The 13,506-nt window shown below is 41.3% G+C and overlaps 1 protein-coding gene across 1 annotated transcript in view; it reads left to right on the top strand.

Moving 5' to 3' along the window:
• Positions 1 to 1,078: 1,078 nt before the first annotated feature.
• The window catches only part of FYB2 (FYN binding protein 2), a 77,739-nt gene continuing 65,311 nt past the window's right edge, over positions 1,079 to 13,506 (top strand). Inside the window, 2 exon segments of the mRNA XM_008053055.2 lie at positions 1,079 to 1,835; positions 4,983 to 5,144. Coding sequence (XP_008051246.1) covers positions 1,079 to 1,835; positions 4,983 to 5,144 — 919 coding nt within the window.

Below are 13,506 nucleotides of genomic sequence, written 5' to 3'. Positions count from 1 at the left end.
TCACTCATAAGTGGACCTTGAGCAACTATCATAATACTATAAGAAAAGGATTGACAGTGGTGGGAAACTATGGGGGGAGCAAGGAGGGGAAGGGAGGTGGGATTACCAGTAGTCAATATCTGTCTGGGGACAGGGGACACACCTCATCAACATGGGTACCTGCACAATGCATATTTGTATACCTAACCCTTAACTGTACCCCACAATTTTAAACTAAGAAATATGTTTAAAAATAGAGTTTTTATTTATCATAGGCAGACTAAGTGTCAGGCATTGTCCTGGACACTTTAGTACATACAGTAGCCACAACCCTCTACCACTTGACAACTTATTTTTATGATGCACTTAGAGGGAAGATCAACTTTCTCAAAGAATGTTCATATGAATTTAAACACAGGCAGAGTTCCAAAATTTGTTCTTTTTTCCCCTCCATAGTGGGAGCCAAATACAAACAGCCAAAATACAAGGAGCTAAGGAAGCACCAAAGAGACAGGGAAGATGTTAGCTATGCTTGTTGTCTATACTCTTGATGAAGAGGTGGGCATTGAAGTAAGAAAGACCACTGACAAGTCAATGGTGACACATTTTGTGAAACAAGAACACAAAGCAAGCTCAGAGTGGTGGCGAGTACAAGGTTTCTAGGAATTATTGTAAGCGGTCCTATTTGGTTTAAGTGTAGCTGGGTTGTGGTTGGTGATCAAAGTTTCACCATATTTTGAACAAGTTGAGATCACATTATGAAGAAACTTGAATGCTATGCAAAGCAGTTTGAAACTTAATTTTATAGGCAATGGAGAGCCATCAAAAGTTTACATCAAGCGGTTTGTTAATAATTTTGAGTATTATCTATGTGTTCTTTATATGCAGTGAGAAAATTAAACACACCTGAAGTGTTTCAAAGAGGAGACAATTGTTTTCATTCCATCTATGTAGACAGGGGCATTACTGGCTAATATTAATGTTGTACAATATATAAGCAATTACGTTGCATCATCAGATAGACATGCACAGTGAAGTCAGCTAATTATGCTGGCTTTTTCTTCTTTTTTTGAATAATGAAATATTTGTGTTTCCCTTTATGCTTTAGGAAGGGGTAAGAAACTTCAAGGAACTTCGAATCAAATTTCAAAATCTTGATGCTTCACCTCTTCCAGGACCTGTTAAATTGTCGGCAGGTATTTCCCAGAAGGGTGATATTGGAAGTACACCATCAACCCAGATTTTGGCCAGTGGGAAACCTCTCTCATCCAGCCACAAGCAGCCCCCACAACATTGTTCCAGTGGTAAATCCCAGCCTCTTAAACTCCAGAAAATGAAGTTGGCCCAAAGGAGTGAAATTCAGGAAACTTCTACTTCCCTGGGGCCTCTGGGAAAGTCTGTTGTGTGTTCTACAGTATATTCACAGAAGGCTTCTCTGCTGTTAGATGGTACTCGATCAAAAGCTGAGATAACCAATAAGGAGAAAGTAATGGTGGCCAGCAGCTTCAGAAACAAGCTCTGGAACTGGGAGAAGGTTTCATCTCAGAAAAGTGAAATGTCATCAGCCCTTCCCCTTGCCATTTGTGGAAGAAAGACCCTTCATCTGGAAGGGCAAAAAGATACAGGGCTAACTTCAGAGGAGCCAAGGAAAATGCTGGAAACAAAAGGAGCCCAGACCCTTTCTTCCCAGAGGTATTTGATGGCCCAAAGAAAAGTACTTGCTGCCTCTGAAAAGTCCTCTTTTCTAAATTGTCAACATGGCAGGAAGAGCCAGGAAAACCCCAGTACTGAGAGGAGCCCAGCAGGCAGTACCTGCCAGCCTCTCTATGAGTGTGAGCTTCCTAGCCAGGTCCCAGGTAAGAAATGTGATCCCCACAGAACTGTAGGAAAGTCTGAGGGGAGGTGTCATTGTGCTTTTCTAATTTAAAGCCTGTTGACTTGGGGGGGTGGTCTTATCTGTGACCTGTACAATGTTCTAGATTCCACTGTGAACATTCTAGGCCCATCTGCTAAACTGTAATCTTGGGTTTGGGTAAAGTGCTTTAATCTCCTGGAATTACATTGCAAGACAATTTGGGCAAACGTGGTTTTGAATACTAGTTCTACTTCTTACAAGTTACATGAATTTGAACAGTCTACATTATTTCTCATAGCTTGATCTGCTCTCCTATAAATCAGATCAATTGCCAATATTATTTATCTTGGTAAACAGCACCTATCCTTCTAGTTTTTAAAGCCAAAAACCTAAGAGCCAAGCCCTATCTGCACCCCCCCCCCCATTCTTTGTGTTGAATTCCTCAGCAAGCTCTTGGTTCTACCACCAAAGATGGTCTGAATCACCCCACTTCTGTCCATCTCTTCCCTTGTCCACACCATCATCATCTCTACCTGAATGATGCAATAGCCCAACAGGTCTCCCCATTTCCAGATCCATGCCCCCTTATATTATGTTCTCCTCCCAACAGACAAAGTGATTCTCTAAAGCTTGCATCAGATCACATCACTCTCCTGCTCAAAGTCAACTCCAACCATCTTATAGTGGCTCATGCACTTTTGTCCTTGTCTGCTTCTCTTACCTTCTCCTCTCTAGCTGCGTTGCCTTGCTCATAGTCCTTAAATATGCCAAGCTGGTTCCAAGTCAGGTCTTTGCCCTTGTTAATTTCTTAATTTTTCTGCCCAAGATACTGTTCCATCAGGTCTTTGATGTTTCACTCCCTCACTCCATCAAGGTCTCTGCTCAAGTGTCACCTGCTCTGAGCGGACTTGATAGCTAAAGTAGCTACCCCACTCCCATTGCTTTGTCTTTTTACACTGCTTTGGATCTCTTCATATCACTTATCCCACCTGGTGTATTGCTATGCATTTGTTTGTTTATCTCTGTAATATGTACATTATAAAAGGATAAGAACTATCTTTTTTACCTCCACATCCTCAGCACCTAGAAGAACAAGGCCAGGTTGAGTAAGCCCTCAAAAATAGTTTATTGAATGATTAAATGGATGGTTGGATGGATGGATCGATCTCCTGCTTACAGCCTTATATGATTGCTTTTTATTCTTAGAACAGAATTTAAACTACTTACTTCATGGTCTTCATGACCCTTCAGAACTTCTGGTCCCTACTACGTCTCTGACCTATCTCCCACCTCTCTTCTTCTAGCTCATCAACCCCCAGTCAACACACCAGATTTCTTGCTGTTCCTTAAACAGACTTTTTCATGTCTCAGGGCCTTTGCACTTGCTGTTCCCTCTTCCTGAAAAACTCTTTTCTGTGACCTACGTAGGGCTGCTTTTAGGTCTAACTTTAGATGATCCTTTCCAAGATCAGCCTTCTCTGACTTCTGTATCTAAAGTGTACTGCCTCATCAACAGCTTACACGTTTTCTTATTATTCTGCTTAATTTCCTTCATGGCACTAATATATCTCTGTAACTACCTTGTTTATTCATTTTCTTGTTTATCATCAATCTCTTTTTAAAATTTTATTTTATTTTAAAGATGTGTGGTATCAGTCTCTTCTCATTAGAATGAGAATTCCTAAAGGCAGGACTATATCTGTTTTTATTCTCAACTTTGTCTCCAGCTCCTAGGACAATGCATGGACTATAGTAAATAAATAGTCATTGATGAAGGAAGGAAAGATGGTTGGGAAGAAAGATGTCTGAGAAGGAGGATGGATGAGAGAAAGGAAAGGATGGATTACCTAACATGGAACGGTTGAGAGAGTTCAATGAGATAACCCATGCAAACCTCTTAGCATAGTGCCTGGAAAAGATTAGCAACCCAATTAGTAAGTGATAATTAATTTTCACTGTGTCTTCTTCCTAATTTGATGAAGACTGAAGTTTTTGATATTGTGACTGTTAGTTAAAGTCTAAGAAGAAAGGAACTTTGGACCTAACTGAGTTTCTGAGGATGAAACTGCCCATTGGCAGAGCAAAAAGGAAGCTTTTCCTTCCCTCCCAGCTTAGAGAGGAGAGTACAGGGAAGTGTCATAGAAGTATATGAGAAATGTTAGCTTACTTCTTTAGTTTTAAACATAAATGGCTCCTGCAGTCAGTTACTGTCTCCTGTAAACCAAAATTCAAGGCACATGGATTATATAAGATTTTATGTTATTTTCAGTATCAGAGGCTGATGTTATTTTTATGTGTAATATTTTAATTTCTATTGGAGTTGAATTTAAGAGTGCAGAAGGACAAAAATGTGTAAAACTGGAACTGTCTGGGAAAATTCAGGACACAAAATTCACAGGAATCCAGATATCACAAAGTCAGCCTTGAAGCCAGTCCTCGGGTATGGCACTGAGGGATAAATTCTTACTGTTCTCTATAGCCCTCATGTTATCTGCATGTCATAAGTGCTTGAAGAATCCTCCCATCTCCTCTGAGGTAGGCCTTGTGTTTGGCCATAATACTGATATAGAGGTATCAATAATGTGCTACAGGGTCACAAACCAAGGAGTGGCTATTTTTGGCCTTGATTTCTGCCAGAAATCAAGAAAAGTTTTCTAGAAGGGATGTTATTGGAGCAGAGATTTAAAAGAATGAATTGAAGTTTGCCAAGAGAGGAAACAGCATTCTAGCACCAAGAATGTCATGAACAAAATCTTGGATATTTGAGAGCTTTGTAAGGCTATCTGAATCAAATTTAGAGAATTAAGAAGCCCATGATGTGAGTGAAAAATGTTTGGACTTAAGGTCGGGAAGTAGGGAAGTAGGATGATATATAGAGTGATGAGAAAAGAATTTGGAAACACAGGTAGGGACCGTGTGGTGCAGAAATGGCAGAAGGAATAACTGATTTCATGATAAGGAAATCCTTGGGGTAGCAGTATGGCAACTGATTGGGTTTATTATTGATCAGGGTACTCTGGCTGCTGGGCGGAGAATGGATTGAAGGAAACTGAGACGGAGGCAAGAAAACTAGCCAGTTTCACCCAAGTCATGAAATGGGAGCAATAATAGCCTACATGTTTTTTGTTTTTTTACTGTCTGTGCTCAGAAAAACAGCCAGATGTCAGGCATCACCACCCTCCCCAAACGAAGCCACTGCCTTCCCTGGACACCCTGGGTCCTCCTCCCTTTAAGCCTGCAAAGCCCCCCATCGTGAATCTCCAGGCCTTCCAGAGGCAGCCAGCCACCATTCCCAAGACCCAAAGGGAAGGTAAGGAAATGCACAGGGCCCCACACATGGCCAACTAGGAGTCACAGCTCAACTCCCTCTCTGCATCGACTCCCAGGTGACGATGCTGCTGCTGCTTTTCCATGGGACTGGACATCCATCACTGCTTATTCTCATGGAAAGGCTGTGGCAGCTTGCCTGTGAAATGATAAATCTGTGGGAATTGGCCCCTTATCACTCCTGGGCCAGCCCACTTCCCCTGAGTAAATTGCATTTGATCACTGGGAATCTGTCCAAGAGGAAGAAAATAAAAAGTCGCTGAGTAAAGAGGCAGTGAACCTTTGTGTTTCCTGCAAAACCTGTGTTGGCAACACAATCAGTCAGTGCAAGAGAAATAGGGAGGGAGTGGAAAGGGGGGAAGTCAGTGTGAACTTGACCTGAGGTCCTTATGGGAGTCCTCTCAGTCTTCTGTGATCTACCTGTGGTAATTAATTGAAGCCCTCCCTCCTCTACTGCCTTTGTTCCCTTCAAGGAAATGAAGCATTCTGGGAAACCATTTTCCTATGCTATTTTGTCTCCCTCTGCTATTTAAAGAAACGCCTCTCCTCCCTCTCCACTCCCACCACAGTCTGATCTTGTTGACATTTTAAACGCCTTAGCTTATGTTTGCGCTAATGAAACATGAGGTGAACATACACTTTGGGACAAAATGTAGTGCTGTGCTAACATTTGTTTTACTGTGGCCATCAGCTCCAGCAGATGGTATACTGAGAGAGCTAATGCAGTCTTTGATTGTTCATTTAACTGCTTTGGGCAACCTCATGGTGAAATTGCTATAACTCTGTGTTTCTTAAACCTGAGCATATATCTGAATCACGAACAGGACGTGTTAAAACACAAATTGCAAGGCCCCATTCTCAGACTTTCCGGTTCCGTTGTTCTGGGTTGGAGTCTGAGAATTTAACCTTTTAACAAGTTCCTGGTGGATGCAAATGCTGCTAGTACAGGGACCACAGTTTGAAAACCACTGTTGAGGGTCATCTTAAGTCTTATCCTAAAATAAGTTTCATGTAGGAAGATAGGACTCTTATAAGTCTACTTTACTAATATGGTCAGCTCCAAGTTAAAAAAAAAAAAAGGCTAAGTGTTATTTTTATAAACATTAAATGATTCAAATAATCTCTCTGAAAGGAAAGAAGTTTTGTCAGACAGCATGGAGCAAAGTACTAAGTCTTTTATAATAAAATACATTTTGTAGATCACAATTCCCCACTCACTACCAGGAGTCCTCAGACTTTTAAAACAGGGGACCAGTTCACTGTCCCTCAGACCGTTGGAGGGGCGGACTATAGTTTTAAAAAAAAAAGAAATTTGCTCACAGTTTTTTTAAAAAACTATAGTCCGCCCCTCCAACAGTCTGAGGGACAGTGAACTGGACCCCTGTTTTAAAAGTTTGAGGACCTCTGCACCTAGCCATTTACGTTTGGGCATGCTACTCAATAAGCTTCATTTTCCTTATCTGTAAAATGGGGATAATGTCACTACTGATCTCATAGGATTATTGTGAGGTTAATGAGATATGATGCCTGCCAAGAGCTCAAACAGCACTTGGCACAATAGTCAGAGCTTAATAAGTGGTTCAAAGTTATTTCAAAGAGACATTGAGTAGCTAAACTCTGTGTCAAGTCCTGGGATGGAAACAAGAGGTTAAGAGAAAAATCCCACAGGTCTTCAAGGGGGTCAAAGTCTAACGCGAAAGATTGTGCCCATAAATAAGAACCATAAAGTGTGGGTCAGTGCTGCAGTGCAGGGACGGCAGACCCCTGGGTGCTGGGGTGGGGTGGGGAATGTCTGGGGCACAGGTGAGATTCCATTCCACACTTCATCTCTGGCATCAGGGCATCATGTGAGCAACATTCACTTGAACCAGTCTACTGCCAATGCCTCTTTTCATTCTGTCTCTTGCTCTTGCAGTGGCTGTAGAAGATGGCTTCCCACCTCCAGGGAGGTGAGTACACGTTCCTTAATTGTGCAGGAACATGACCCATCGGCAGGGTCACTTAGCCTGCCCAAGAGCAGGTAGTTAGCACAAGCCAAGTGCTTGTATTTCTCAGATGGGTTGCACGGAAGAGCAGATTTATAGGCAGCAAACTGCAACTTTTGTTTTAAAGGAAAGATTAAATAAAACTGCATTTAACTACTGTGCTGATGTTAAGTTGCAAAGATGGTCCTCCAAGGTATTTTTTTTAATTACACAGTTGGGTTTAGTAAATTGAAACATCAGCTTCCATAGTCATAAATTGCATTAGAGGCTAAAGAATGCTCTGGGCGGCTGGGGTGATGGGAGGAGTTGGTAATGGGATAAAGGATGTTTTATTTTTGGTGCACTCTTTCTAAAAATTCTGCCATGGAGGCGGCAGTTCATTAAGTCACTCAACCAAATAATAACTATAGAGTCCTTTGTTGTGTTGGGCACTGAGCTGGCTACTTTGTACAGACTTCCTCATTGGGTTGCCTCAAGAGGGCTACACAGTTGCTGTTGTGTACATTTTCCAGCTCAAGACACTAGGGTTCAGAAAGTTTGCCAGACTGGGCTCGGTGTCTCAGCCTGTCATCTCAGCACTTTGGGAGACCGAGGTGAGTGGATTGCCTGAGCCTGCAGGTTCGAGACCAGCCCAGGCAACTTGGCGAGACCTCATCTCTACAATAAATCAGAAATTAGCCAGGCATGGTAGCATGTGCCTGTAGTTCTGGTTGCTGGGAAGGCTGAGGTGGAAGGATCACCAGCACCCAGCAGATTGATGCTGGGATGGCCATGAGTGTGCCACTGCACTCCAACCTGCATGACAGAGTGAGACTCCACCTCAAAAAAAAAAAAAAAGTTTGCCACTTGCTGAGCCATGAGTCCGACCCAGATATGACCAAACTCTTCTAACCTCACCTCTATCACAAAGATGTTCCTGTTCCCAAGAAGATTGTTCTTAAAAGGATATCCAAACTTATTCATTCATCAAATGTTTATAGTAGTAAAGTGTGTTTTGTAATAGAAGAAGACACAGGATTCAGAGGTTGCTCTGATGAGTGGTCACCTTTCCTTGGGATGGTCGGGGAAGTCTGTAAAGATGTGTCTGTTATCCATTGCTATGTTAATATTACATAATAAGCAACAACAACACTTCAATAGACACAACATGAGTCTGGAGTACAGCTGATCTGTGCTGGGGTCAGCTGGTCTTACTCTAATGTTTGCAATCAACTGCGGGTTATCTAGGTAGCTTTGCTGATACTGACTGGGGTGGTTCACATGTCTGAGGGCAACTTGCAGTAGGCTGATCTAGGATGACCTGGGACATCTTGACTTGGCACCATCTGTCTTTCCTCCTCCAGGAAGTTAGCCCAGTAACTGTCCTTAACAAGTGAGACAAACCCAATGGCACAAGTACTTTTCAAGTGTTTACTATGTCACATTTGCCAACATCTTTCAAAACAAGTCACATAGCCAGGCCCAGAGTCAGAGTAGAAGGACACTGTAAGTTTACATGGCAAAGGGCAGGGATCCAGGAAAGGATGAATAATGGGACATTAATTCAAGCAACCTATCCCTGAAGAAGAAACTTCTGAAATGAGTAGAGGATGAACGTTTACTGCATAGCACAGGAAGGGGCACTGTAGACAGAGGCAGGAGGTGTGAAGTACTGTATCTAATTTGTGGATGCTAGAAATAAGTAGAAATAGAATGTAGAAAGTATACAAATGGGACTGTAGAGATAGATAGGAACCACATTGCAGGGGATCTTGTACACCAAGGAATTGGTAAGATGACCTTGTTCAACAAGGAATAGACTATGTGGTGCCAGACACACTTCACAGGTGCTCCAGGAATGCCTAGTTTAGTTGTTTATCTGAGAGAGTTCTGTGACAGCAAAAGGCAGGTCTGTGGAGCTGTGTCCCATGTGCATTTATGTGAAGGAGAGAACATAATCTAGATGGCTCAGGCGATGGTTTGCAGTATTTACTCAAGGAGCATAGAGCACCGTGTGACAGTTTGACAGGACAATGTGCCTCTGCCATGCTCTCATTCAGTCTTTGTGCTTTCATGCCTTTTCACAGTATGAGTACTGTGAGCATCTCAGGATGAGTATGAGTGTAAGGTGATAGCTGTATTCAACTAGATACCTTTTATTTATTTATTTATTTATTTATTTATTTATTTATTTATTTATTTTTTGAGTCAGGAGCTCACTCTGTCACCCCAGCTGCAGTACATCAACATGATCACATCTCACCACAGCCTCTACCTCCTGGGCTCAGGTGATCCTCCTGCCTCAGCCTGCCAAGTATCTGGGACTGCAGGTGCATGCCACCACATCTGGCTAATTTTTAAATATTTTGTAGAGACAAGATCTTGCAATGTTGCACAGGCTGGTCTCAAACTCCTGGGCTCAAGTAATCCTCCCAGCTCATCTCCCTACGTACTGGGACTTCAGACATGAGCCATGGCACCTGACTTAGATACATATACATTTTTTTCTCCAGCTTGGCTCTAAGCTGAGCTAACTTCTCTATTACTTTCATCAAAGAAACAAGAAATCTGTTTCAACATGCAAAATGAGGGACAAACTTGCCGTGATGAGCCTATTGAAAGACAATATTCAGTCTCATGTGGCACTATCTTCCTAAGGAATTTACAAGGGCAATTTTGACTATTTTGTCCTTTTACACTGACTTTAGGACCCAACCCCCATCTAAAATGAGGGTTCACTGTGCACTGATTATGGTATGAGCAATATTGCTGTAAGAGTGAAGTGCAAAAGGGTTGAAGCAGGACCAGAATACCTAGGGGCAACTTCATGAAGGATAGATAGGAATTAGGTTGACTTATCTTATTTTTTGTGAGACTATAAGAGAGTGAGGATAGACTATTGCTCCCTGAAATAGAGACTTTCTAACATATAATGGGTAGATTGGTGGATGAGTGGGTGGGTGGGTGGGAGGATGGATGAACCGATGGATGGATGGATGGGCAGACAAATAAATAGATGAACTGATGGATAGGCAGACCTGTGGACTTCTAGTATAGAGGTAAGATCTGACTGAAAGCAAGAAGGTAGTATAAAGAGGAAAAAATAAACAGGCAAAAATTTTCTAATATAGAAAAAGAGATGAGGTTAGATACTAAAATGTATTAAGTGCCATGCTACAAATTTTGGACTTTATCTTGACAAAGACAAGTTAGTTTGAATGTGTAAGTGTCATGATGCCTGATAGCTTTAAATATAACTTTCATGGAAATTGGTGCTTGTTTGAGGAGAACATCTGTTTTCATGTTAATAATCTTCATTAAGATACTAAGGTTAGAAATAGAGTATGTGGAATATCACTGCTGGAGAGGGATATGGTGATTATCTGATGTAGCCAGGGCATGTAGCATAAAGTTAATGAAGACCCGGGTTTTGAATCCAAGCCCTACCACTTAACACTTATGCAAGCTTGGACAAATGCCTTAACCTCTGCTAACTTTAGTTTTGACTTTTGTAAAATGATGATATTGACAGTACATAAGTCATTCCATTGTGGTGAAGGTTAAATAAAGATTGCAAAGTGTTTAGGGCAATACCTGGCATCTAGAGTGCTTGATATAGCTTTTTAGCTATTAAATAACTTTCCACAATAGGCAAGAATCCATGCTCAGAACTTTAGTCTCTTCAAAAATCTATTGATGAGGAACTCAATAACTGGAGAGTCTAGTATTTTTCTTTGTTGGAGCAGATTCTATTCATCTAACACATATTTATCGAGCATCTACTTTATGCCAAGAAGTCTTACATACATCGAGAATAAAACGGTGTACAAAGTAGATAAAATATCTTGTCACGAGTAAACACACACACACACACACACACATACACACACACACACTTTGTTTACTTATTTCAAAGTTCTTCAAGATGTGCTGGGAAAAAAGTTGACTTCTCTATTTCAAAATCTCAGTCATATGTTCAGTATTCCACTTTTTGATACAGCAGACATTACCTTTACCCCTCCTTTTTTTGGGAGGGGGGTTGAAGTCTCATTCCTTTGCTCAGGCTGGAGTGCAGTGGCACTCATGCTTATAGCCACTCCAGCGTCAATCTGCTCGGCTCTGGTGATCCTTCCTCCTCAATCTTCCAAATAACCGGAACTATAGGCAAGTGGCTAATTTTTTATTTGTTGTGGAGATGAGGTCTCCACAATAAATAAAAACTTTGCCCGGGCTCCGAACCCACGGATTCAGGCAGTCCACATGCCTTGACCTCCCAAAGTGCTGGGATTATAGGCTGAGCCACCATGCCCAGCCACCTTTACCCCTCTTTATGTGACAGTTCTTAAAATATCTAAGGACTACACTCTTCCCTAACTTAAAACTTTCATATTTTTCAGCCATTAAAAATATGGATGATTAAAATATATATCCATAGAAATTCAGCTAGAATACATGAGTCTTTGTATTCTAGCTGTATTTCTATGGATACATATTTTAATAATTATGCTAAGAACTCAGTGTATGTATAATATCATTTTTCTTGGTTTCTTCATATTTTGTATAAAATATAAGAGGTGACGTTGTGTAATGGCACAAGTACAAGTTCTGGAGTCAGAGTAGCATAGGCTCAAACATCTCCTCCATGCCTTATACAAGTCATTTAACAGTTCAGACTTTTGATGCACACATCTGTAAAGTGGGCACAATAAGAGTGTTTACTTCATTGTGTTGTCATCAAAGCCAAGTGAGATAAACTGCATAGAGCATGGTGTAAACAAAAGACACTTGATGAGTCTTAGTTTCTTCAACCTTGGCCTCTCCATCCCTTGTTATCTCTGATATCTTAATATCTCATTAGTTCCCAACAGTGAGATGGCTCTTTGGAGACTATTCTCTGTCATTATTCTTTTGTGCAAACCAAGCTGGCTGGCATCACTCTTGAATAAGCAGCCCCTAACTTGTGTGAGTACAGAAGGTTAGTCCCAAGACAGCAATCAGCCTGGGTCTTTGTCAGGGCTTAGCAGAGTTGGCTAATATTTTATTCATTAGCTATAAATATGGCTTCTCTCTCATTAAGAAGTGTCAGAGAATAGTCCTGACTCAGGAAATCTTTAACTTAGACACACAAGGAAGAGAGAGGCTGTATGTCTCAGAAGTGAAGAGTCAGACAGTACATTGTTCCTTAGATGAAGGTCTGTACGTGAATTCTCAAGAGTTTGCCATTTTTCTCTGTTGAAATTTTTAATTTTGTGGTTTTGTTTTGATGATAGCCTCTAAAATTTACAATAAGCTTCTTTTGAATCTTCTGGATGACCTCTCTTATACCTAGTACTTGGGAACATACTTCTATATTTGTGTTTTTGATATTTCTGCCCCATGCAGAGTGGGAAATGTAAGTGTCTTCTAGAGCTGAGCATACCATGTGACTGTCTCTAGGACCTGTGTCAGACAGTAGGAGTAGTTGATCCTATGGAAATGAGAAATAGATGCCTTACCTCAGGCCTTCGAGTGAAATAATGATAATTATAATAACAAGACTCTAGCCAGATAAAATGCATCTGCAGTCCTTATGTGAATAGTAATAAGTGCTATATAGAAAAATTTTAAGTGTGCTGGGAAATAACGGGAGATTGGAAGTGAAATAAAGTTTAGGATGATCAAGAAATGTCTCTCTGATCGATTAATGGACATAATTATACAGTTAAATAGAAGAAATAAGACCTAGTGTTTGATAGATCCACAGTGACTCTAGTTAATAAAATCTATTGTTAGCTGGGCTTGGTGGCTCAGCCTGTAATCCCGCGCCTTTGGGAGGCTGAGGTGAGTGGATTGCCTGAGCCCGCGGATTCGAGACCCGCCTGGGCAGTGAGACCTCATCTCTACAATAAATCAAAAAATCAGCCAGGCTTGGTAGCGCATGCCTGTAATTCCAGCTACTTGGAAGGCTGAGACGGAAGGATCGCCGGAGCCCAGCAGTCCAAGGCTGTGGTGGCCGGGAGCGGCCACTGCACTCCAGTCTGGGTGACAGAGTGAGACTCCAACTCAAAAAAAAAAAAAAAAAATCTATTGTTCATTTCAAGGTAGCTGGAAAAGAATAATTTGAATACTCTTAGCAAAAAGAAAATTGTGAGGCAAATCTCAATTACCCTTGTTAGATGTTTCCAAATTATAAAAAAATTAGCAAACTGTTACATGTACCCTGAAAATATGTACATCTATGATGTATCAGTCAGTCAGTCAATAAAAGAAAGACCTCTCTGAGATGATGACTTTTGGGTTGAGAAACAAATGATAAGGACCCAGTCCAGTCATAGGAAAGTCTAGGAGACGAACCTTCCAGGAGAGGGAATAGGTGGTGCAAAGTCTCAAGGGAGAACCACC

The sequence above is a fragment of the Carlito syrichta genome, unplaced genomic scaffold, assembly GCF_000164805.1.
Source record: "Carlito syrichta isolate Samal-C Ts95f unplaced genomic scaffold, Tarsius_syrichta-2.0.1 Scaffold287800, whole genome shotgun sequence".
Taxonomy (NCBI): domain Eukaryota; kingdom Metazoa; phylum Chordata; class Mammalia; order Primates; family Tarsiidae; genus Carlito; species Carlito syrichta.
This window is presented reverse-complemented; position numbering and strand designations above follow the sequence as displayed.